Here is a 24,583-nt window from a genome sequence, read left to right on the forward strand (position 1 = left end):
CGTATATACCTTGAGTATGAACATATGGGGGGAGTTATGTGACTTTATATTTGATCATAACTTCTAATGGAGTACATGACGCTGTACATTCCTTTTATTATTATTATTATTATGCGCTGGAATTCCGCCACCAATGGATGTGGCATAGGTGATGCTGGCACGGTTAGCTCCCATGTCAGTGGGCCTCAATTTATTGAGGTAGGTTTGGTTTAGTTGGAAACCCGTTCGATGCGTAATCAACGCTAAATAAATTATTTAGTGTCCAGTTAAAGAGTCTTGTTGTTTGTTGTGTGTGCTTGTAAACAGGTGCAATGAGGTAAGTATGTGTGATGCTAGGAGTTGCATGACAGTGTGTTTAAATACGCTTATGTACTCAGCTTTGTTGATTGTGTGTATTGTTTTTGTCTGGCTATGTCTTTATCTTGGCCCTACGATGATCCATTTTAATGGAGAGTAGTGGGGGCAAGTAGAGATACTCTTTTCAGGTATTGAGGCATGTTCATGATGGGGCATGAGTGAAGAGAGAACTATGCTAGTTTTCACTAGGATGTGAAATGTTTATGTTTTGGATATTTTTGTTTTATTGTTTGTTGGACTAACATTATTATTTGATTGATCGGTTTTGAATAAGGGCCTTAATGGTTCCAAGTTGTAGTGGTTTTTATTTAACTTGGTTTTGTTGATTTTCAACTTTACTTTTGTTTAGTTCGGTTTTTAAATCGTGTTATTTCTTAGTTTTGACTTTCAAGTCTTCCGCTGTGTGTCTTTGATAATTGCCTTAGCCGTTTTCACGGTGGCGGTAATGTCTTAGATATTCCTAAATCGTATTTTAAAGAGAGTAAAGTGTATTTTAAAGGAAAGGAATTTCTAGGGTGTTACAAAATCCCTCGCAAATTTTCCGACGGAATTAAATTTCCTCGCAAAAATTAAATTGCGACGGAATTTTCCGTCGAAAATTGGTTTCCGACGGAAATTTCCGTCGCAATTTAAATTTTCCGAGGAAATTTAATTCCGTCGGAAAATATTTAACACAAAGCACTATCTCGTGCCTTAGCAACAGAACAGAAGAGAAGAGAGAGAAAGAAAGGGGAAGAGAAGAGAGAGAAAGAAAGGGGAAGAGAAGGGAGAAAGAGAAGACCGCCGCGCCACCGCTGGACTTTCTCCCGTTCGTCCGCCGTCGGTGCACACCTCAGGTAAGCTCCTTACTTGGTTTTTTTTTTTTTTTTTTTTATTTATTTTCGAAGAACCCTAAGGTTCCTAACCCTAACTATGTCCAGCCACCGCCACCGCCTGAGGCGCCGAAATTTCTCCCCTTCATCCACCGTCGGTGCGCACCTCAGGTAAGTGCCGCACTTTGTTTTTTTTTATTTTTTTTTTAATTTTCGAAGAACCTAACCCTAACTATGTCCAACCACCGCCACCGCCACCGACCCTTGAGGTTTCTCTGCCACCGCCCCTTTCCCTTCTACCACCACCGCTTGCCTGCCGACAGTAAGAATTGTGGTTTTTATTATTATTATTTTTTTAAACACTAACCCTTACCTGTTTTGGGTTGACAGGCGCCACCTTTGGGTTGACAGGCGACCACAACCACCACCACAACCTCCGGCCACTGTGCGTAGGTGGTAAGTTTTGTGGTTGTTTTCTGTTATTTTTTTTTGTTTTTTTTTTATTTTTTTATTTTGTAAAACACTTTAATTAATTGAATCTCACATTACACACTCTAAATTATATGTCAATTAAATTTATTTGTTATAAGTGTGGATTTTTTTGGTGTAATTGTCAATAAAAAGGGTAGATCTAGAGTTTAATGACATTATAAAACTTAAAATTGTTAGTTTAGTTGATGAATGACATGTTAGTGAAATATATAAATTTAATTGTATATAGAAATATTTTAGTTTAGTTTATTTGGTTAAAAATAGGCATTAGTTTTGTTTATTTTGAAAAAAAATATTAACTTAGTTAAATCAAGTTTAATTGTACATGTTAATTTATAATGTTAACATTTTTGTTTGTTTAGTTTAGTTTATTTTAATTATGTATGTTAGGTTATTTGGTTAAAAATAGGCATTAGTTTTGTTTATTATGAAAAAAAATGTTAACTTAGTTAAATTAAGTTTGATATATGTTAATTTATAATGTTAACATTTTTTGTTAGTTAAGTTTACTTTGGAAAAAAAAATATGTTAGTTTAGTAAATAGCTTGTTTAATTATGTATGTTAGTTTATTTGGTTTATAATAAGCATTAGTTTAGTTTACTTTGATAAAAAAATATTAATTGCCATTTAGTTTATTTTAGTTAATTAAACGAGAATAACATATTATTTGCATTCCCATGACACTTTGATGGGAATGAATATTCAACACATCTTGTGACTAATGTGATTATACATTTGCGTGAGTTGTGTAGAAGTTGTAATCATGAAACGAACTGAACGAAGCTGGATGTATGAAAGGAAAGTTGGACAATCTGTTAATCCGGCCTTTGTGAAAGGGGTAGATGAATTCCTTAAATACGTGGAAGATCATCCCGAAAGTAGCAACCCCAATGAAGTTAGGTGTCCATGTTTTAAATATAAGAACAAAAAGCTTTGGGACACGGAAACGGTTAAACTTCATTTGTACCGGAACGGTTTTATTCCTAATTACTATGAGTGGATGTGTCATGGAGAAGGGTTTCCAGAAGTTCCTGAACGAGAGGTAAATGAATATCGTGAAATGGTCTTCGATGCTTTTGGTCATAATGAAGATGAAGACCGAGGGCATTCGGAAGAGGCAAGTGTTTCTGCAGAGGAGGAGCCTAATGCACAAGCTAAGCATTTTCTGGATTTGTTGAAGAATTCCGAACAACCATTATACGAAGGGAGTTCAATGTCTGTGTTAGAGATGGCTTCTAGAATTACTAGTCTTAAGTGTGAGTATAATTTGCCCCACAGATGTGTTGACGGGTTTGCTTCTTTGGTGAATGAAGCGATTCCTGACAACAACCATATGGCAGACACATTCTATGAGGTGAAAAAGATTGTGAAGGGGTTGGAGTTGCCTCATGAAAAGATTCATGCATGCCCGAAAGGATGTATGCTGTTTTGGAAGGATGATGTGCTGTTAACCACATGTAGGGTGTGTGGTAGCGATCGATACAAGAAGACTTCTAAAGGTAGCTTAGTGCCTCTGAATGTTCTATTTTATTTCCCGATCACACCCAGGTTGCAAAGGCTCTATGCAACCAAGAAAGTTTCGGAGGAAATGACATGGCATTCGAACAATCCTCGGGTTCAAGGCACGATGGCGCACCCTAGTGATACTGAAGCTTGGAAACATCTTGATAGTTTCTTTCCAGATTTTGCCAATGAGCCTCGTAATGTTCGACTTGGCTTGTGTACAGATGGTTTTGCTCCTCATGGTAAGTTTGGGGGACAGTATTCTTGTTGGCCTGTCATTTTGACCCCTTATAACTTGCCTCCCTCGATGTGTATGAAAAGACAATTCATGTTCCTTTCGTTGCTCGTTCCCGATCCGAAAAACCCTAAGGGCAACTTGGATGTGTATATGCAACCGCTGGTAGAAGAGTTGAAACAATTATGGGAAGTTGGGGCAAACACATATGACATTTCGAGGAAACAAAATTTCACACTTCGAGCAGCCATCCTTTGGACCATTAGTGACTTCCCGGCTTATGGCATGTTGTCTGGTTGGACTACAGCGGGTAAGAAGGCTTGTCCTTATTGCATGGAGAAAAGCAAAGCATTTTGGCTTGACCATGGAGGAAAAGTTTCCTGGTTTGATTGTCATCGCCAATTCCTTCCAGTAGATCACCCTTTTCGAAAGAGTAAAACTGCATTTTGTAAAAACAAAGTCGAGAAAGGTTCACCACCACATATCATGTCTGGAGAGGAACTGTGGGAATGTGTTAAAGACCTTCCAAGGGCAGTAGATGGGCCGGAAGCACTGAAACTTCTCAAAAAAGCCAAAAAAGGGTGGTTCAAGCAAAGCACGCTCTGGGACCTTCCTTATTGGAAGCATTTGCTCGTCCGTCACAACTTAGATGTCATGCACATTGAAAAGAACTTCTTTGATCAGTTAATTCACACTATCATGGATGTCAAAAAGCATACATGTGACACGCCATCTGCCCGAAATGACATTGCCAAATACTGTAAACGGCCACAACTCCATCTTCAGGAGGATGACAGGGGAAAAGAGTTCATGCCAAAAGCCCCATTCGCCCTTGACAAGGCTCAGAGAAAAGTGTTGTGTGAGTGGGTTAAACAGTTGCGGTTTCCTGATGGATACGCCTCCAATTTGAGCAGATGCGTAGATTTGCAAGCATGTAAGCTTCATGGAATGAAGAGCCACGACTGTCATGTGTTCATGGAGAGGTTGTTGCCCACCGCCTTGAGGGAATTGCTCTCTATCCATATTTGGAATGCGATTACAGAGATCAGTCTATTCTTCCGCGATTTGTGGTGCTACACAATCACAGTTAATGACATGGAGCGGTTGGAGAAAAACATCGCTGAAATCCTTTGTAAGCTTGAGAAGGTTTTCCCCCTGCTTTCTTTAACTCCATGGAGCATTGACCTATTCATTTGCCATATGAAGGCAAGTTATGTGGTCCTGTTCAATAAAGATGGATGTATCCCTTCGAAAGGTAATTTCAACACCCTTTCACATAATCTTTCTTAAAAACCATTCATTGTCATGACTTGTTCAATGTAATTGCAGGTTCTTAAATCACTTGAAACGAAATATTGGGAACAAGGCTCGGGTTGAAGGTTCCATATCCAATGCTTATCTCTCTGAAGAGATAGCAAACTTCTGCTCAAATTACTTTCAAGCGTCGGTCGACACAAAAACACGAGATCTCGGTCGTAATGTGAATGTAGATGTTGATAGCAATATGGACAACGCAGATTTACCAGAGTTGTTCTCGGTGGACAGTGGTCGTGTCTCAACTGAGGGTAAAACTCGATATTTAGATGACAAGGAACTCGAGTGTGCTCATTTGTTCGTGTTAAGAAACAGTGGTGTTCTTGGCGAATACGAAAGGTATACGTTTTAAGGAATGAATTGAATTCAAAGTTCTAAACAATTAAAATGGTTGAACTACTAATTTATCTTGGTTCATTTATGTAATAGGAAGTTTGAGGACTACATTCTTAGTACTCGACCTTACCTGCGTAGAGAAGAAGCCATGGAGAAATGTGAATCTCAATTCTCTGATTGGTTTCACCACAAGGTGATAGAAACTTTCTAGCTTTTATGTAAAAATGAATTATAGATGTTGCAATTTTATCGATTTGATGTATTGTGACATGTGTAGGTGGTTAAAGAAAAACCAAATTCGGATGTCTTGCAAGCATTGTCCATGCGCCCTTTCAAGCGTGTTCGAACATGGAAGTAGATTTTTGTTGGTGGATTTAAATTCCATACACATTCCCATGGCAAACACGAGTCTACCATGAATTATGGTGTGTGTGTGTCTAGTGAGGACGGTGGAGAGTACTTTGGGATTCTAGATGACATCATTGAACTAGTCTACACTGGCCCGGAAAAACAGTACAAGACTATTCTGTTTAAGTGTAGTTGGATGGATTGTGGTAGGGGTATGAACATACATGAACAATACAAGCTAGTGGAAGTAAATCATACTAAAAAATACCCCAAGTATGATCCCTTTGTGTTATCTTATCAAGTGACCCAAGTGTACTACGCATCCTACCCTAGCCTAAAACGGGATCGAGTTCAATGGTGGGCTGTGTTTAAAACACAAGCAAGGTCAGTCGTTGATGCTCCGGTGGACCTTGAGTTTTTGCAGGCACCGTCCCCACAAGTACATGCTACGCTTTGTCCACCAAATGACATTCCTGACTATGACCTTGAAGATGATGATGAAGATGAAGATGATGATGTCGGCCTAATTATCTCAAGCGATGAGGATGACGAATCTAGTGTTGACTCTAGTGACAGTGACGAGGATGATGACATCGATGTGTTTTTAGATGATAGTAGTGATGAATTTACTAGTGATAATAGTGTTGAAAGTGATAATAGTGTTGAAAGTACTGATTAGGACAATTTGTTTGTTATTGTAAAATCAATATGAGATTATGAAACTCTATGTATTTTGTGTCATATAACATTGCTCTATTTTGTATTATGTCTATTACATAACACTACATTGCATTATATGTATTATAACGCAGTATACTTCTAATTATTGTTATTTTCATAATATCATGTATTCGTTACTAACAATTATTATCTCAGGTGGTTATGGCGGGAGGCATAAAAGGGGAAGCGTCGAAGAAGAAAAAAGGAAAGGAGAAAGCACGTGCTCTGGTGTTTGATGATGACGAGGAAATGGAGGAAGCGGAGGCTCATGATTTGAGTGACCCTGAGGATCCCGCCTTCACCCAATCTGAAATTCAAGTACAAGGCAATGGCCAACAGCTTCAGGGGCACCAAGGGCAGAGGCAGCAAGGACAGGGATCACAGTCTGCTGAGTTGATAGTATTAGATCCTGCTTCGCAATGGTATGTCTGTAGATTTGTTTACATTACTTAAACTTATATTCCAATTTCCATATTTAATGTATATTTGTTTACATTACTTGAACTTATATTCCAATTTCCACATTAAATGTAGGTTTGATGATGGGGACGTGACTAAGTGCGTCTCCGGTGTCCTGATAGGCTACTATCGAGACCCTTGGCGAAACTATGGAGAGGTTGATGAGAATACGAAGAAACATTGGTGGAACTTGTTCAAAGTATATCATTTTCTACTTTAGACATATATTACTAAATGTGTTAATGGACATGTGGTTACTAACTTTAAAAGTTTGTCATTGCAGAAACAATGCACATGGCCTCCTGAGTTGGATGACCATGTGCAGAGAGGCTTTGAATTGAAGTTGGCTGATCGGCTGAGAGACATGTTCCACACAATCACCAAAAGGATGAATGGCGTCAAGCCTGGCTGGCTTAACGAGGAGGTCCACAAGAAGATGATGGACATTGTTACCAAAGATGAGAAATTTTTGGCGCGGTCTGAACAGAACAAGAAGAACAGAAGAGGTGGTTCTATGGACAAAGTGGTTCAACCAACACACTATCAGGGTTCAATTTCAGCTTTGCAGCATGCAAAAAGGATGGTAAAGTTGTTTATTACGCAAGTGAAATTCAAGTTAATTGTGTTCTATAGTGAAATCATGTCTAACACCTTTCCTTTCTTTTTGTTGCATGTACACTCAAAGGCTAAGAAGAATAAAGGCCAGTTCCCAACTCCGCATGAGCTTTTCATGAAGACACACTTCAAGGATGTCCCTGGGAAAGGACTAGTGCCTGACAATAACCTAGCCAAGGAGATTGCGGTAAGCACTTGAACTATGCTTAGCAAATAGCTTGTTTAATGTCATTACAAGGCATGACCACCTATAACTATGTAAAATTGAAGTAATTTGAGAAATAATGAGTTCATAATCCTAGAAATGTAGAGAATATGCAAACTAGAAGGCCTTTTGCCCTTATTTGGCTCTATTTTGAGTAAAATGGCTCCTATACTTAGCAAATACCTCATTTAATGTCATTTGAAGCCATGATCACCTATAACTATGTAAAAGTGAAGTAATTTGAGAAATAATGAGTTCATAATCCTAGAAATGTAGAGAATATGCAAACTAGAAGGCCTTTTGGCCTTATTTGGCTCTATTTTGAGTAAAATGGCTCCTATACTTAGCAAACACCTCATTTAATGTCATTTAAAGCCATGATCACCTATAACTATGTAAAAGTGAAGTAATTTGAGAAAGAATGAGTTCATAATCCTAGAAATGTAGAGAATAGGCAAACTAGAAGGCCTTTTGGCCATATTTGGCTCTATTTTGATTAAAATGGCTCCTATACTTAGCAAATACCTCATTTAATGTCATTTGAAGCCATGATCACCTATAACTATGTAAAAGTGAAGTAATTTGAGAAATAATGAGTTCATAATCCTAGAAATGTAGAGAATAGGCAAACTAGAAGGCCTTTTGCCCTTATTTGGCTCTATTTTGAGCAAAATGGCTCCTATACTTAGCAAATACCTCATTTAATGTCATTTGAAGCCATGATCACCTATAACTATGTAAAAGTGAAGTAATTTGAGAAAGAATGAGTTCATAATCCTAGAAATGTAGAGAATAGGCAAACTAGAAGGCCTTTTGCCCTTATTTGGCTCTATTTTGAGTAAAATGGCTCCTATACTTAGCAAATACCTCATTTGATGTCATTTGAAGCCATGTTTACCTATAAATATGTAAAATTGAAGTAATTTGAGAAATAATGAGTTCATAATCCTAGAAATGTAGAGAATATGCAAACTAGAAGGCCTTTTGCCCTTATTTGGCTCTATTTTGAGTGAAATGGCTCCTATACTTAGCAAATACCTCATTTAATGTCATTTGAAGCCATGATCACCTATAACTATGTAAAAGTGAAGTAATTTGAGAAAGAATGAGTTCATAATCCTAGAAATGTAGAGAATAGGCAAACTAGAAGGCCTTTTGGCCTTATTTGGCTCTATTTTGAGTAAAATGGCTCCTATACTTAGCAAACACCTCATTTAATGTCATTTAAAGCCATGATCACCTATAACTATGTAAAAGTGAAGTAATTTGAGAAAGAATGAGTTCATAATCCAAGAAATGAAGAGAATAGGCAAACTAGAAGGCCTTTTGGCCTTATTTGGCTCTATTTTGAGTAAAATGGCTCCTATACTTAGCAAACACCTCATTTAATGTCACTTGAAGCCATGATCACCTATAACTATGTAAAAGTGAAGTAATTTGAGAAAGAATGAGTTCATAATCCAAGAAATGAAGAGAATAGGCAAACTAGAAGGTCTTTAAGCCAATATTGAATGTGTGTAGGTGAAAATGGTTCCTAATTTCAAGTATTTGGTTGTTTTATTTCATTTCAAGTCATGGACACCTTTAAAAACTATTAACTTATGCTGTTTCATGCCTTTTTATTTAATATATGTTTGTATAATGAATATCTTGTAGGAAACCTACCAGAAGAAGGCTGAATAAGCAAGTACTCAAGGGATTAAGAAGAGTCCCAATGAGTTGTATTGGGAGAGTGTGGGTGGCCGCAACAAGAAGGGTCGAGTAAGGGGTCTTGGTCAAAGTGCGGAGTTGTACTACAGCAACCGGATGGGTCGAGTTTCTAGGTCGTCACAGTTGTACACACCGTCCGTTGTTTCTCAGATGCAGGATCAGATGGAGCATAGGGTTCAGGCTCTTCGAGATGAAATCAGAAGTGAAATGGAAACTGAGATGCAACTCCGAATTCAAAGTGAAGTGGCTGAAATAGAGAGGAAAAACAAGGAGCGGTAGGATGAGTTTATGAGTCGATTCGCTAGCAACGACTCATGTTCTACCTTTCAGCCTCAGCATCGAGACCCCAGGGATGACCCGGGTAGTGGAGGAGCAGGTCAGGGTACCCCGACAATTGTGTAGCCTAGCTTATGTTTATAGTAGTATGGACATGTAGTCTCATGTAGTACGAACATGTAGTTAATCTAATTTGTATAGCTTTTGATTATGTTTCCGCTCTTTTGGAAACAACTATATGTTATTATGTTCAACTGGGTGCATGGCTTTTGTGGAAATATATATAAAAATATTTTCGATATTCGATAAATTTTGTAAACAGGAACTAGGTGCAGGAATAGGTTTTAAATATTACTTTATGGCAGAAAATAATCTAATTTGATGCCTTGTTTTTACTTATTTCCGACGGAAATTTGATAAAAAAATTTCGTCGGAAACCTTATTTGCGACGGAATTATGGCACATAAATTTCGTCGCAAAAGGGAAAATTTGCGAGGAAAATAATTCCGTCGCAAATTTGCGACGGATGTTTCCGTCGGAACGTTGCGACGGAATTATTTTCCTCGCAAATTTTTCCCTTCTGCGACGGAATATTCCGTCGTAAATTACAGCCTTTCCGACGGATTTTTTCGTCGCAAACAATAATCAGTGACGGAAATAATTCGTCATAGACTTACGACGGACCATGAGCAAAAGTCAATTTTTTTTCCAAGGCCACTAATTTCCGACGGAATTTTCCTCGGAAAATTGCTGATTTCCTACGAACGTATTTCCGACGAACAGTTACGACGAATTTCCGCCGGAAAACTGATTTGCGACGGAATTTAACCCTTCACCGACGAAAAATTTCCGTCGGAAACAAGGTGTTTTCTAGTAGTGACCGAACCTTTGTAGGCTCGGCTCGAGCTCGACAATGGTGTGCCCAGGCTTGGCTCGAGCTCGAAGCTCGTCGAGCTTGAAATATGGAGCTCTGCTCGAGCTCGAAACATGTTCACGAGGGCTTGGCTCGAGCTCGAGCTCGACTTGGGGCTCGGCTCAAGCTCGAGCTCAACTCAAGACTTGGCAAAAATTTAAGCAAAAAATCAAAAAAATAAATGAAAACAATGTAATCCACTCATGGCCAAACAAAAAAAAAAACTCATGGCCAAACAAACAATTGTAGGAAATTAATAATAGTTTACAAAAACATACGCACTATATATTTGCTTTTCATAACCAAACACATGAAGACACATCTTTGCTAAATTTTATTATCACTCATAACTCACGAACTGAAGGAGTGAGGCAAACGGAATAGATTGGAGTTTGGTCGGAGGCCCTGCTTGACTGGATAAGAGATTTGGAGGACTAGCGAAATGGAGAGAGGCAAACAATGGAGTGAAAGATTGAGGGAGGCAAAACGGCTAGGGTTGATGGCTGTAAAACGAGACTATGAGAAGTGCAAAATTAAGGCCTTGAGGGAAAATCTCTAAAGGAGAATAAGGCCCAATGTGATAATTGTAAAATACATATAAGTGTTAGTTTTTTACCCCAAAAGACTGAATTTTTTTTTTTTTAATTTTTTTTTTAAAATTCTAGTTTTTAAAATATAATAAAGTAAAATCTAATATATATAAATAAAGTAGGAATTTTTGGAGAGCATTCGATGCGCCACATAAGCAAAGGTATATTTTTAACCAATTAAAAATTAGAATTCTATTTTATTTTAGAATTGAAAAATTAACTTGCCACTTAGGTAAAAACAACAAATAATGATTTATGAGGATTTAATTTATTTAAAAAACTAAATTTTATCTCTTAAAAAAATCATCTTAAGATAATCTTTATAGTGTTTATGATAAGAAATAAAAATTATTATTTAATTGTAATTAAATTAAAATTTGTGATCCCTACCCCTATAAATTGACGCATTCTACAACACACACAAAATCTCATATCAATACAAAACCAAATCAAGCAAATTTTGTGTCCGTTTTAGGTCATCAATGGTTGCGTAATTCTTAATTAGTTTAATTTTTTAAATTCCATGTGTTAAATGTATATATTTGTGATTATTGCTTACATTGTGTTTATTTGGAAAACTTAATAATTATATGTTTACGTTTTGTTTATTGAATTTTGTTTTTACATGTAGATCTAATTAAATCAGAGAATTAAATTCAATCAAAAATAATTGGAAAATCAAAGTACGAAGAGGTATTATATCTTTATAAATCGTTTACATTTTTTTAATTTTTTATAGACCTTTTTAGTTTTTACGAAGTATTAATTAATTTTATGATTAAAACAACTTTTTGTGATTTTGGTAGCATAATCAAGCCTTCAAATTAACTTAATTTTTATTTTTAATTACATTGCGTTCATGCCTCAATTAAGCCAACTTTATACAATTTCGTCCAAAATAAATTGAAAGAAAAGTTTAGGCCATTAGATATTTTTCAATCGTGACAAATAAGAAGCAATATCGCACACATTGTTAGTGACAACAAAATAATGATTTAATTTTTAAAAATATTATTGTTCGGGCGATTGAGGATGATTATAAAATTCAATGTATAGAGCTAGATTTGATTTTGTACAATTAAAATTTTTTAGATCAATATTACAACAATTTTTCACTTCCCGGTAGATGTTTATATTGATTTATTTTATAAGACTATAAAAATTAATTTTATATGAATTTTATTTTTGCTAACATGTTTTATTTATCCATTTTGATTATATGGAAGCGATATGGGTGTGAACGAAGGTGGTGATAATTTTATCTAAATAGAAGATAAATTGTATACATGATTTTATTATTTTTTAATATTTTCATCTTTTAAAAAACAACGAATAATGATTTAGGATTTTTATTATTTAAAAATAAAAAAAAATATATTTTTTCATATTAAAGATTTTATCCCAATATGTAATAGATAAAATATCACATTTACAAAAAAAAATTTGAAAGATATCATATTTACAATTATTTATATTTTTAAATTCAACAGTCATATAATTAACAACCACAATAAAATACAAAACAACAATAAAAAAAGTCAAATTATAAATTACATTAAAAAAAAAACTTTTGTAATAGGCAATAACACTTTAATTAAAATATTATGTGTTTTTTGTCTGAAATTATTAGATTGTAAAATAAATCAAATAATTAAAAAAAATTCAAAAATATATTTTCTTGAGATTTATATATAAAAAAAACCGTGCATCGCCCGGGCTTTCATCTAGTATATTAATATAAAGAAAGGTTCGAGCTTGTTAACGAGCTTTCGAGCCGAGCCATGGATGGCTCAGGCTTGGCTTGTTAAGATACCGAGCCGAACCCGAACTCAAGTCGAGCCCGTACGAGCCGAGCTTTGACCGAGCCGAGCATCAAACAGTTCACGAGCAGGCTCGGCTCATTAACACCCCTACCTGTCCCGAAAGTGTCCCAACCCAGACCTCATCCGAATGACCCATTTGCCAGGTCTTTTTTTTTTTTTTTTTTTTTTTTTTGACAAGAAGAAAAAAGATCGTCTACTTGACGAAGTAGACGAAGTTGTTGATCAATTGGGAATAACAGAGGACAAAGAAGCAAACTGTTGTAAAACTTAACAATGAACAGAAATAATCACCCCTCCCAAAATCCTGCAACTTCATCTTCTCGTTCTTCTTCATCATCATCATCTTCATCTTCATCTTCATCTTCATACTCTAATTCTAATTCCAGACATCGCAACAATGTCACCAGAACTTCGGGCCCAAAACCCAATTGGAATCGCATCTCTAACAGACCGCAAAGAGTTCCATTGGAAGAAGATACTGATTATTCCACTGCTCACTGTATTGTTGGAACTTGCCCTTTTATGTGCCCAGGTATATATTATACAATTTCCTTTCTTTTTTCTGGTTTTGTTCTCATTGCTTTGATTAATTAGTCACAGGATTATGATAAATTTCTGCTGAATTGCACTTATTTTTTGATCTGGGGTTTCTCTAAGACTCTAAATTTATACTACGTATTTGAATTTTTTTCATGTTTTAGCGATGAAGTGCTGAATTGTACTTATTTTCTGATCTGGGGTTTCTCTAAGACTCTTAATTCATATTTGAGTTTTTCATGATTTATTTATGAAGTTTGTTAATTTTCATTGGCATGTGAATTACTATGATTAAGAGGAGATGAATTGAGTGCTACATCCTATTATGGTTTTTTTTTTTTTTTTTTTTTTTTTTTTTTTTTTTTTTTTTTTTTTTTTTTTTAAAAAAAAAAAACAAAATCCTATTATGGGTTATACTTGATAGTTTGTTGAATTTTGAAAGGAATTTACATCAATGAAATAATATGGAAATCCAATGATTTAAAAAAAAATAAAAAAAACAAAAAACTAGCATTAAAGATTTTTCAGAACAATGAGAATCCTTCTGATTGTCTAGTGTTGCGAGAACTGGATTTCGGTTGGAATACTGAACTATTTTGATTCTATATGAACAGAAGAGTTTGTGAAGTTGTGATTTAATAAATTTGATTCTATATGAGACGGAAGGGCTTGTGATTTAAAGTTTCTTGCTTGATTTGTGTAGAAAAGGAGAGAATCCAGCGTGAGCAGCTTCGAGATCTAGCTTTATTTGAAAGATTGAATGGAAATCAGTCGAAATCTTCCTCAATCCTTGCTGTTAAAAAGGTAAACCTATAAAACTTTTTGTCTTTTGTTGTTCAAGTGAAATTGATTGTCTTTTTGAGTTGTGAATTTGTTGCAATAGTGGAGCCATGAATTTCTGTTGAAGGAGCGGTAATTTTATGCCAAAGTTCTAATTATTTTACATGAGTATATAAGGTTATTCATCCTTAACTTAAACATTATTCAACCTCTTTCTTAGATACATGGGACATTTATTTTTGTTTAGTGAATCACTATCTGTTGTACTTGAACAAGTAAACAAGCCTTGTTAATGTCCCATGCAACTATTGAGGCAAGGGATATATATTGCTTTATCTCTATGCTTATTACTCCCTTTGTCCCATAATTCATTTTTCATGAAAATTAAGGGTTGTAGACTAGTAGAGGGAGTGGATAACATTTTTAATTAAGGGTTGTAGACTAGTAGAGGGAGTGGATAACATTTTTTAAAATAGGATTATTTTTTGTGGAAAAGGAAAAAAAAAAAGTAAATAATGACATGTAATGAAGTTTTGGATATAGGGTAAAAAATAATTCATGGTACAAATATTTGTGAAAATGTAGGGGCATCTTGTATAGGAAAGGTAAAAAAGTAAGGTGTATTATGGTAGAATTATTTTAGGTAAACATAGAAATATTAGTAACAAACACATATTTTGGAACACCTAAAAAAGAAAACCTGTACTTCGTATTTTATAATGGGATGGAGGGAGTACTGTGTAACTCTCTCTCTTTTTTAATTTTTTTTTTGGTATCCGCCTATGGCTGCATATGGTTGACTTAATATTTTTTGAGTCTCTTCTTTGGACAAGTAGCCTAGTAGGTCGTATTCAAGTTTTGAGTATCAAGAACTGGAAAGTGGCATTTTTAATTTATTTTTATTTTTCCTTAGGAATCTGTATATGGTAAATGAATTTTTATTTCTTTGTCTGTTTAAAATTTTCTCTTGTTAAGTTGTGAATATAGTCGATGAACTTATCATTATAGTCATTTTGTGCATGAACCCCGTTTTCTCTCACTAGTTTTGCAGAACTATCTCAATGAAGGAAGTTCAAGCATCAGATATACGCCCTCTGCCAGTTTTGGAGGACACATTAGATTACCTTATGAAGTTGTTGGATTCATCTGAACATTCTTTTCCCGTTCTTCATGATTTCATCTCTGATAGGACAAGGTCCATTAGGCAAGATCTCAGCATGCAGAATATCAACAATGGTAAAGTGATCTGCACGTACGAGAAAATGGTATGCTATATTTGTTCATTTTGATGCTTCGTTTTTAAGTGCGAACTGCACATATAGATTGTGCGTAAAGAAGATCAGGAAAAGCTTAGAATACCTGAATAACTTCATGTTATGAGCTCCCCTTAAATGGATAGTATTACTCAATATGAGTGAATAGCATAGTTATACTGTTCCTTGTTTGCCTCAAAACTGTTGTGGTACCATTAGTATAGTTCAGGGTTGTTGCTTAAGTGCTCAAACATAGCATTCATCACCATATGTGGGTGTTGACTTCTGAATGAAGTCGAGCATAACAAATGAGTGGAGGACTTCCTAAGGGTCTCAGAGACAGAGAAATATACTTTGAAAGATTGGTACTAACTTTAACCTTAACAATTAATTTTGGGAGCAATGTTTTGGTCTAGTTTCTGCTCATGAGTATCCAATTTCTCTTGGATTAATTGTTTGGGGAACATGTTGTTTGGTTATGATATATAGTAGTACCTTTGTATTTCTCTTATCAACCCAGCGGCATAAAATCCAGTATATGTATATCCTTTCATATTGGTTTGGTCAATGATTGCATAAAATTCCATATTTATACCAATATCTATCATATAGCACTATGAAAAACTTTTAAGGGGTCGTTAAATTCAGACTCGTGGCGGACTTTGCACTTTTAGTTGTCTTATGTTAAATAGGTCACTGAATTCATGTATGTGCTCGTAGTGTCATTGATATTTACCGCCAAATTGTTCATTAGTAAAAGTGGATACCATGTACATCGAGACTTTTGATGCTACCTTGATGTGCAAAGAATATCTTTGGCGTTTAGTGTTTCATTTAATCGAAGTTGTTGAGCTGGGTATATATGGCTAAACTTGTTAAACATTATATTCCCTGTTTTGGGAACCCTGTAAAAATATTGGCAAGTTCATTAATAAAGGAATTTGTAATAGACTAACCTAAGGAGGGGTAGTATGGGTATACTAGTAATATTAGTTCACTAGGTTAATAGTCCTTAGTATAAATAGAGAGGGAGGGGAAAGAAAATGGTAGGCAGAAATTTCTATTGAAGGGAAACCTTAGAGAGTCATGGACTAAAGCCATTGTTAGAGAGTGATAGACTCAAGCTGTTGTGAGAATAATAGCCATTTTTTCTAGCAATATTCAAGCTTCCATCTTTATTATTTCTTCTTATTCAAGCAATTTACAAAAATCAGATTATCTAGTTTAATCAAAGAACCAATCTTTCTCTGTATTTTTACTGTTATTTGCGTGAGTAAGTTAGCAGTAAAGATCAGTTTATTACAGAGTTGTTCCATATTGCTAATTTTAGAATGTTTTGGTCTCTTATATTGTTCAAAAGGTCTTTTTTTGTTTGTTTTTATTTTTTTTTTTAAATGCAAACTAACCTGCTAAAAGACTGAAAAATAACATATCAGTAACCAGAGATTTGAAGCTAAAGCAAAGTAAACTCATTGTACACAGACTACACACTATACCGTAACGGAATTCATGGATACAGGCCATGCAATTTGACTGAAGGATTAACCTTCACATAGAAATCTGGTGGAGAAAAAGTATTGAAGTGAGTTTTGTTAAATTCAAGTGCCATCTATCGCCCAAGTATGCCCTAACCTGAAAGTGTCATGAGTTCAGCTGAAGAACCATAGTAGATCGGCCAGATCCAGAAATTTAAATTCAACTTATCATTAATTAGCTGACCTTCAAGGTCTTCTTCACTTCTAACCTTGGAGCAAGGAGGCCGACTGGCCATTCAACAAATTAGGAAATAATGGGTTACCATGTTTTGCTGTACCCTAGTTGCCTCAGGGCCAGTATTTATTATTATTTGCTACTGTGCCGCTTTTTTAGGCTTGGACTACTTGTTTTGCACTTTGGTGTAGACTCTTGTCTGAAGTTGGTAGCTAATATGATGCTCTGACTATCGTGTTACATTGTTCTTGAATAATGCAGATTAGGTTTCATGTCACCTCCCACTACAAGCTTAGAAGATGTGAGGGTGACAGCACCACTTTATCTTCAATACATCATCTTAATATGGAGCAGCTCACAAAGTGCCTTGGATCACTATATAACCTATATGATATCAACCGCACTTCAGATTCTGTTTTTGACAATGAAGCTGAATATCGTTCTTTATATGTCCTTCTTCATCTTGAAACTCATAGCCATTCAACGGTTGCTCTCTTCTTTGATGCTACTTTTGCTATGATTTTGATTGTCACGGTTTTCTGCTTTGGTTTATTATACTGACTCTTAATACAGCTGATTTTTTCTGTAGGGCGAGTCTCTATCTTTGTGGTTTTCTCGTCTATCTTCAGATATTGTTAGCTCAAAGGAGATGTGCTTTGCGCGAACAGTGTTAAGGTACTTACTTTTTGCCATGCTAACATATGACTTGTTGTTTATACCAATGGACAATTTTTTATAAGGTCACTGTCTCATTATATACTTCTATTGTAACCCCTTTCTTGCTAGGTCTTTTCGGATGGGCAATTTTTGGCGTTTCTTTCACACTGTAGCATCAGAGGCAACTAACCTACAGTTCTGCATCATTGAGCCTTACATCATAGAGGTTGGTACTTTGATAAGATCTTTTACCTTGGTTATCCAATAAACGATTTTCAATGTGGCACTATTTTCCAATATTATTAAACAATATTTAAGATAGCTTAGGTAATATTTAATGTATATAAACATTTTCCAAAATGGCTCTGTAAGGGCATGCTTGGATTGGGTGTAATACATTAAGGGGGTAATAAAAGTCAAACTAAGCAAAATGATTGTGAAAATAGGGAAGAAGGAGATAGTGACGGTGTGAGTGTAAGAAGATTATGTAGTGATGGTATGGTTTGAGGTGAAGAAAGAGGAATCAATACCCTCATTTTGGGAGTAATAGTTACACTAGGGGGAGGGTGGGTAACTATTACCCTCATTATGAGAGTAATAATTCCTCCATCTCTCTCTTTTCCTCATGGCACAACTAGTTTATTTCATTTGTAAGCACCATGTTTCCTACAACAATACCTCTAATTACTTTTGTTTTTTCAAGTTTGACTTTTATTACCCCCTTAATGTTTTACCCCCAATCCAAGCATGCCCTAAATAGTAACTCAGATGGAATTATGTGCTTATACATTATTGAAAGGATGGTTATACATTATTGCATTCCAAATGGTACGTTAGAAGTTCGAACACACTTCCTTCATCTCCTGTCTCTCTCCCCCTCTTTTCTTCAGGGTTTTGGTACATTTGTCATCTTAGGTTGGAAGCCTAGAAGTAGTCATTTTTTTTATTTTTTTTATTTTGTGTTTTATATTGGAAAATTTGTTAGAAAAACCATTTAAAGCAACTTTTTTGTCAGGAAAAACCTTATAAAAAATTTTTGGCAATTGAAAATGTGATTGTAAGTTTTTTTTGTTGAAGACAACCAAGACCTCTATTTCACTCAATTAACCTCTAATTTCCCATTATTTACCCGTAACTCTCACTTAACTATTTAATAGTTAAATTAATTTATATATTATAAAAAAAAACACCACCCCCACCACCAGTCAACCACCCCTTCCCGAGGTAGCAGCCCCCCTCCCCCATCCGAGCAGCCGCCTAGAACCCTCCCACCCTCGGCGACCCACCTCCACCACCGAGCCGACCTCACTCCCTTAACCCTTTACCCTCGCCGTGATAACCCACCTGAACTCTAACACGACAACCGACAACCCTACTCAAAACCAGCATCAATTTTCCAGAAAACAAAATACCCAGGAACAAAAACAACCAAAAAAGCCAAAAACCAGGGAAATTAAAGAGAGAGAAAAACTGTAAAAGTGATGATTGTCATCTCCTACTCTTCCTTTGCAGATGCAACTACACACTATTACATAATTACATTTTAAAATTTCAATCCCAAGAACTTCCATTTTCATTCTAATCTTTCTGATTATAATTGGTTTGGAGTTTCCTTTATATCCTTATTGAAATTAAAAATGCTCTATTCTTCCTTGCTTGGCTTTCTCTTTCCGCCATTGTTGCCACCTTTATCATAACTGGGGTAATTTTGCTTTATTGTATATTTTTTTATTTTAAGTTCTGATTGTTTCGAATTTCTGGGTTTGTAATTTTGAAATGGGGGTAGGTTGTCTCAGCGGGATTAAGGGGGGAAAGGGAGAGGGGTCGGCCGGTGGTGGAGCGACAGCTCGGACGGAGAAGAAGGTCTGCTGCCACGAGAGAGGGAAAGGGAGGGGGTCGGGTGGTGGTGGAGGTTTTTGTTTGTTATTTTTTTTAATTATTTAATATAAATTATTTTAATTATTAAATAGTTAAGTAAGAGTTATAGGGTAATTGGAAGAAATTAGAGATTAATTAAGTGAATTAGAGGTCCTTAATGTCTTCGAAAAATAAAATTTACAATCAAGTTTTCAATTGCCAAAATTTTTTTATAAGGTTTTCCTAACAAATAAGTTGTTTTAAAAGGTTTTTTCTAACAAATTTTCCTCTTATATATTCAACTTATGTGTTTTAGCTTCTATTAGTCTCCCTTATGGAATTATGGTAAGTCTAGTTGTTTTTCCGTAGTATACTACAAATTGATTCGTTGACGGGTTTATTTGGTTAAAGAAGAATGTCAAATTTCCCTTTATATTTAGTTATTTAAACCAAAACTTAACTTAAAACTGCAATAGAAAGGGTACATGAAGAATTATCAAATATATAATGATCGTAGCTTTATTGAAGATAAGTTTTGTTTAAACCAATATGATATGTGTTTGTTAAATTTTCTTTTCTATCATATGACTTTCAGGGAAAAAATAAAAATAAAATAAATAAAGAGGGTAAAAAGTTGAGTACTTGTTAGTGAATGTATCAAGTACGTCAAATTAACTTTACAAAGAAATGAAGATGTTAATCAAGTCTAGATGGCTTAAAGCAGATGGGCTATTGTGTGATCCTAGCTAGAATTTATGTTTAATAGGAAAATTGTATAAGACGTCAAACGACACTTGGACCAACTTTATAAAATGGTTGGGCATTTGATAAAGGATCATATTATGAAGATGAGTGTAGCAAACATTGTTGTGTGGGAACACCTTAAGGGATTAAATTATGAATATAGATATTCCTAGGAAAGTTGAAGTTGCAGATGTTTTGGATAATATAAAGGAAAACCGCCTACATTTATTTGGACAGTTAAGTCAACAATCAGCAAATGCACCATTAAGGAAGGTGGAGGGTTGGAATAATGGAGATTTCAAAAGAAATTCGAGGAGGCCAAAGATGACTTGGATAATGCGAGTTAAATATGATATGAAGAAGGTTTGCAAGAGCTTTTTGCATTAAATAGAAGTAAATGGAGGAAAAGGATCTCTGTAGATAACCTCATGGGCTAGACTCTAGTTTATGCTGATCTCAACCTTTTGGGAAAATATGGCTTTGCAATTGTTTCTGTTTGTAATAATTACTCCTTCCAGATCAATCATAGTCTTAAAGAAAACATATGGTATACCACGTATATTGTGACCTTTATGTTTTTTTCCCTCTCTATTATCCTCGTCTCTCATTAGGGTTTTGGTCAGTTATCTTAAGCTGGAAATTGTTAGCTTTATTGGGAATTTTTTTCCAGATATTACATTTTTTTCTTCTTAATTCAATACAATGCTTGATTCTATTGCTTTAGGCTTCATGCATACACTAATTATACCTCTCTTTTGCTTGATCTCTATAAAGTGAAAATTGTTCAAAAAAAAAAAGGATTATTGCTTTGTCTTTTTCTTTCTTAATTTTTAATTTCCATTTCCATTTACTGGCCCTTAGGTTTAAGACAGGTTGCCATTTTCAACAATGGCTTCTAATTTTCTTCCAACTACTCCAAAGGACAGTTCCACTATATGCAGTTTAAAGCTCCTAATTGGTCCTTATAATTTAGCTGTTCTGAATGCTTATTTCTCACAACCTATTAACCTTAGGTTTGTAGATCTCACAGGTAGAAAATCTAGGTATTTAATAAACTGGTACTTAGTTTCGCATGAGGATGCATATCGATTCTGAAGGATGTGTTTTTTTTTTCTCCAAACCAGCAAATGTTATAAAAATATCCTGTTGTCTCCAAAACTAGTGCATGTAATATTACTATTGTTTCTCGATTTATTAATATCAGTGCTTCCAAAGTTCCAACACTTCCTAGTTCCAATAATATCAATATGATTCCTTAACCTTGATAATCCAAACTTCTTATAGAGATCAACGTTTGATAGCCTGAATCCTTTGTGAGGGACCAGTTAAATCTATTTGTTTCTTCAACAAAATTATTCCAAATGTTATTTGATAAGATGTATATTAAGTGCTAAGGTGGGTAGCTATTATTAAACTAAGAGTTCAAACAAAAGAGATTTGGTATATGCTGCTTTTAAGCTCCTTTTCTTCGTAAAAACTTCATTATCTTTCTTATATTGAGTTTATTTCACTTTGTTTTAAGGTTAGGGCACTTGCTGTAGCGTGTATTAATTCCAGTGGCTACAAGCTTCATCCTTATCCATTAACATCTCTTTCAAAAATCCTGATGATTAAGGTATAATTTGGTAAATATCTTTTGTTTATTTAAAAATTTTAGTTGTACGTTATAATAAGTAACACCGAAATTTGGATTTGTCAGGAATCGGATTTGGAAACCTTCTGCAATGCTTGTGGCCTGCAGACTTCCCGAGATGATATGGGGAATAAGGTCTTACCCACCAAGCAAACTGGATTTTCCCATCCCAAGGGAGGATTTCAGTGCAATCTTTTCCCGTGGTTGGAGCTACTGGAGAAGTGAGTTTCTCTGCCATTTACTTTTATCATTTCAATGCCATGTTTTCATATTGAGCTGTTCAGATGATGGTTGTTTCTTATACATTAATTTTATAAGAATCTTCAGTTAAGCACAAGGTTTGAATTCCTCTCTTCTCCTTCAGCAACCTCCCAAAGATGAGGAGGAGGAGGAGGATGTGACTGGGGCCTTGGGGGGGAAGAGGCGGGGGGGGGGGGGGGGGGGGGGGGTATCACACACATACCTCTACTGTTCACTCACCTTGAATCCATAATACTGCATATTTACTTTTAATACTGTCTAGTACTCCCATTGTTATTTCTCAGAAGAAAAAATTGGACTTTTGACACTAGGTAATAGGCTTTGTTGACATAAGTTATGCATCCCTATGTGCTAATCTTATATTTTCGGGAAAAGTGGCCAACTTGAAGTAAGCCTGTATCTGATGTCAATGTGTGGTAAAATACAAAGAATGAGGTGATTCTGTGACTGGAAAATTCTGCTTGCAAAAGATGTCAGTGTGAAATTAATTATATTGATTTTACAGGGACAATAACAATATATGCTTTCCAGAACCTGCTTCAGCAGGATTTAAACTGGGTTGCTGTTGTAGAATGAGGATGTAAATCTTATACTGTTGCTGGCCACACAGGCATATTTGTCCCACATCCTATTTGCTTGTAGAAAGTACATGTTATTTAGGCTTTTCCTGTTGTTGTGCTATTGCAAATGAAGTTCGCTTTGGGATGCCAATAAATGGCACAGTTTTATTGCTAATTTGTTGTAAAGGTAATAATAAATCAATCAATCAATCATATTGCTATATGTTAAGCAATAAACCATCTGATACCCTGTGAAATTATGACCTCTTTTACTCTCTCTTAAGCTACCCTCACTTCAAAATGAAGGTCAATTGTGTTAGGTTTTTGCTTTTTGTTTTTTTTTTTTACCCTCACTAACATGTTATATGAATACATGATGTACTTTTTTTTTTTTTCCTTTTTATGCCCAATCCTATCTTTAGTACTACATAAATATGTCACTAATTTTTTCCTATTGAATGATTATTTGGAAACTTATGAGTATCGAACTATCGATGAAGTGAATGATCAGTCTCGTTGACTACCTTTTCATCGAAGGAAGCACGGAAACTTCTAGTACCCGAGGTCTTCGTGTTTCCGTGAAGTTTCCGTGCTACTGAAGCCCAAAAATGGTGGGACTTGAAGTAGTCGTTTCTGTGCATACTCCTACTTTTGAGGAGACCTATTCCAATAATGTGCTAAAGGACTTGTGATATTTGGTAATTTGGTATCTTATACTACTTCCATTCTTGAAACTTTATCCCGTTTTTCAATTTGATTCGTTACAAAAAGTTCAACTAACTTCTACTTTAGTCTTATAATGAAAAACCCCTATTACAATCTTACCCTCATACCCCACATTGTTTACGGCATTTTATAATCTTTCACTTGCTTTATCCACTCTTTTGTTATACACCTACCTTTTTACCTTGTCTCTTTTACTTAATTCATTCCTTACGCTCATTCACTCTTTCCATGCATTCCACATTCCCGAAAACAAGAGTCTACAATTGAAAAGTTGAACTTTTGGGAATTGAGGGAGTACTTCGTAATCTCGTTCTTGGGTGATGTTTCTTTTTTTATGTTGAAAAGTTATCACCCATATAACGCCCAAGTCTAATACCTTGTCTACTATTGCAGGGATGCAAGTATTTCGATTGAAAAGTGATGTAAGAGTAGATAATAATGCTATTGGAAAGTAAGGTGGAGGAAGAAGGAAAGGAGAGATAAATTTTGGGCAAAATCAGCAATGAGGATGCTCTAAACCCAATTACATTACCAAAGAAACTCATCTTGATGGAATGTTGGATACTTTTTCAAAACTTTCAAATTAGTATTAAGTTATTATAGAAGGGAGGGACAAACAATTCTTGTAGGGGAGGTCCAACATCGTCGAACTGGCATTCATTCTTCTAATCTTTCCATCTACTACGAAAGACAAGCAAAGTCCGAATTTGTAAAAGACATGTTATTCTTTCTTTCTTAATCGAATGTCAGGGTATTCATAAAGGGAGGATTTCTTTGGTTTGTTACATGTTAATTTATGCATCTTTAACTTCTACAGGCAGTGTTCTGTTCCTGCTAGATACTTCTGATCAAAAGGAATTGAAGGTAAGATGAACATTTAATTAGCATGACAAATAGCCGAACTCATTATTAGGAGAAGGAATTTTAATTTTATATCACAACTGTCTTTTTGAATTAAGAATTGAGAGCTAACTAGCCAGAGCTGTACTGTGTTTGGGTCAAAATATTACCTAAGATGACATATTATGGGTGGAAAGGAGGTAGTATAAAGCAAACTGAGTTGCATGACTCCAAATATGAGTGCCTCAAAAGATAGTATCATCGTAACTAGCTTTTGTAAACTACTCAGCATGACAGCATAAGTTCAGACAGTATA

At 35.3% G+C, this 24,583-nt stretch overlaps 1 protein-coding gene across 2 annotated transcripts; it reads left to right on the plus strand.

Moving 5' to 3' along the window:
- Positions 1–12,921: 12,921 nt before the first annotated feature.
- LOC145605000 (SAC3 family protein C-like) lies at positions 12,922–24,184 on the plus strand. 2 transcript variants are annotated; one of them, XM_081661004.1, is made up of 9 exons: positions 12,922–13,241; positions 13,950–14,050; positions 15,070–15,291; positions 17,251–17,475; positions 17,579–17,664; positions 17,776–17,872; positions 21,770–21,862; positions 21,947–22,101; positions 22,647–23,288. In XM_081661004.1, exons 1-9 carry the CDS (start codon positions 12,983–12,985, stop codon positions 22,723–22,725), a joined length of 1,317 nt encoding a protein of 438 aa, XP_081517130.1. In that variant the 5' UTR covers positions 12,922–12,982; the 3' UTR covers positions 22,726–23,288. The 2 variants fall into 2 exon arrangements, with proteins under 2 accessions (XP_081517130.1, XP_081517131.1); XM_081661005.1 differs by lacking the exon at positions 22,647–23,288 and adding an exon at positions 23,821–24,184 and having other exon boundaries at positions 12,925–13,241.
- The last annotated feature ends 399 nt before the right edge of the window (positions 24,185–24,583 follow it).

The sequence above is a fragment of the Chenopodium album genome, chromosome 22 (assembly GCF_948465745.1).
Source record: "Chenopodium album chromosome 22, dcCheAlbu1.1, whole genome shotgun sequence".
NCBI lineage: Eukaryota > Viridiplantae > Streptophyta > Magnoliopsida > Caryophyllales > Amaranthaceae > Chenopodium > Chenopodium album.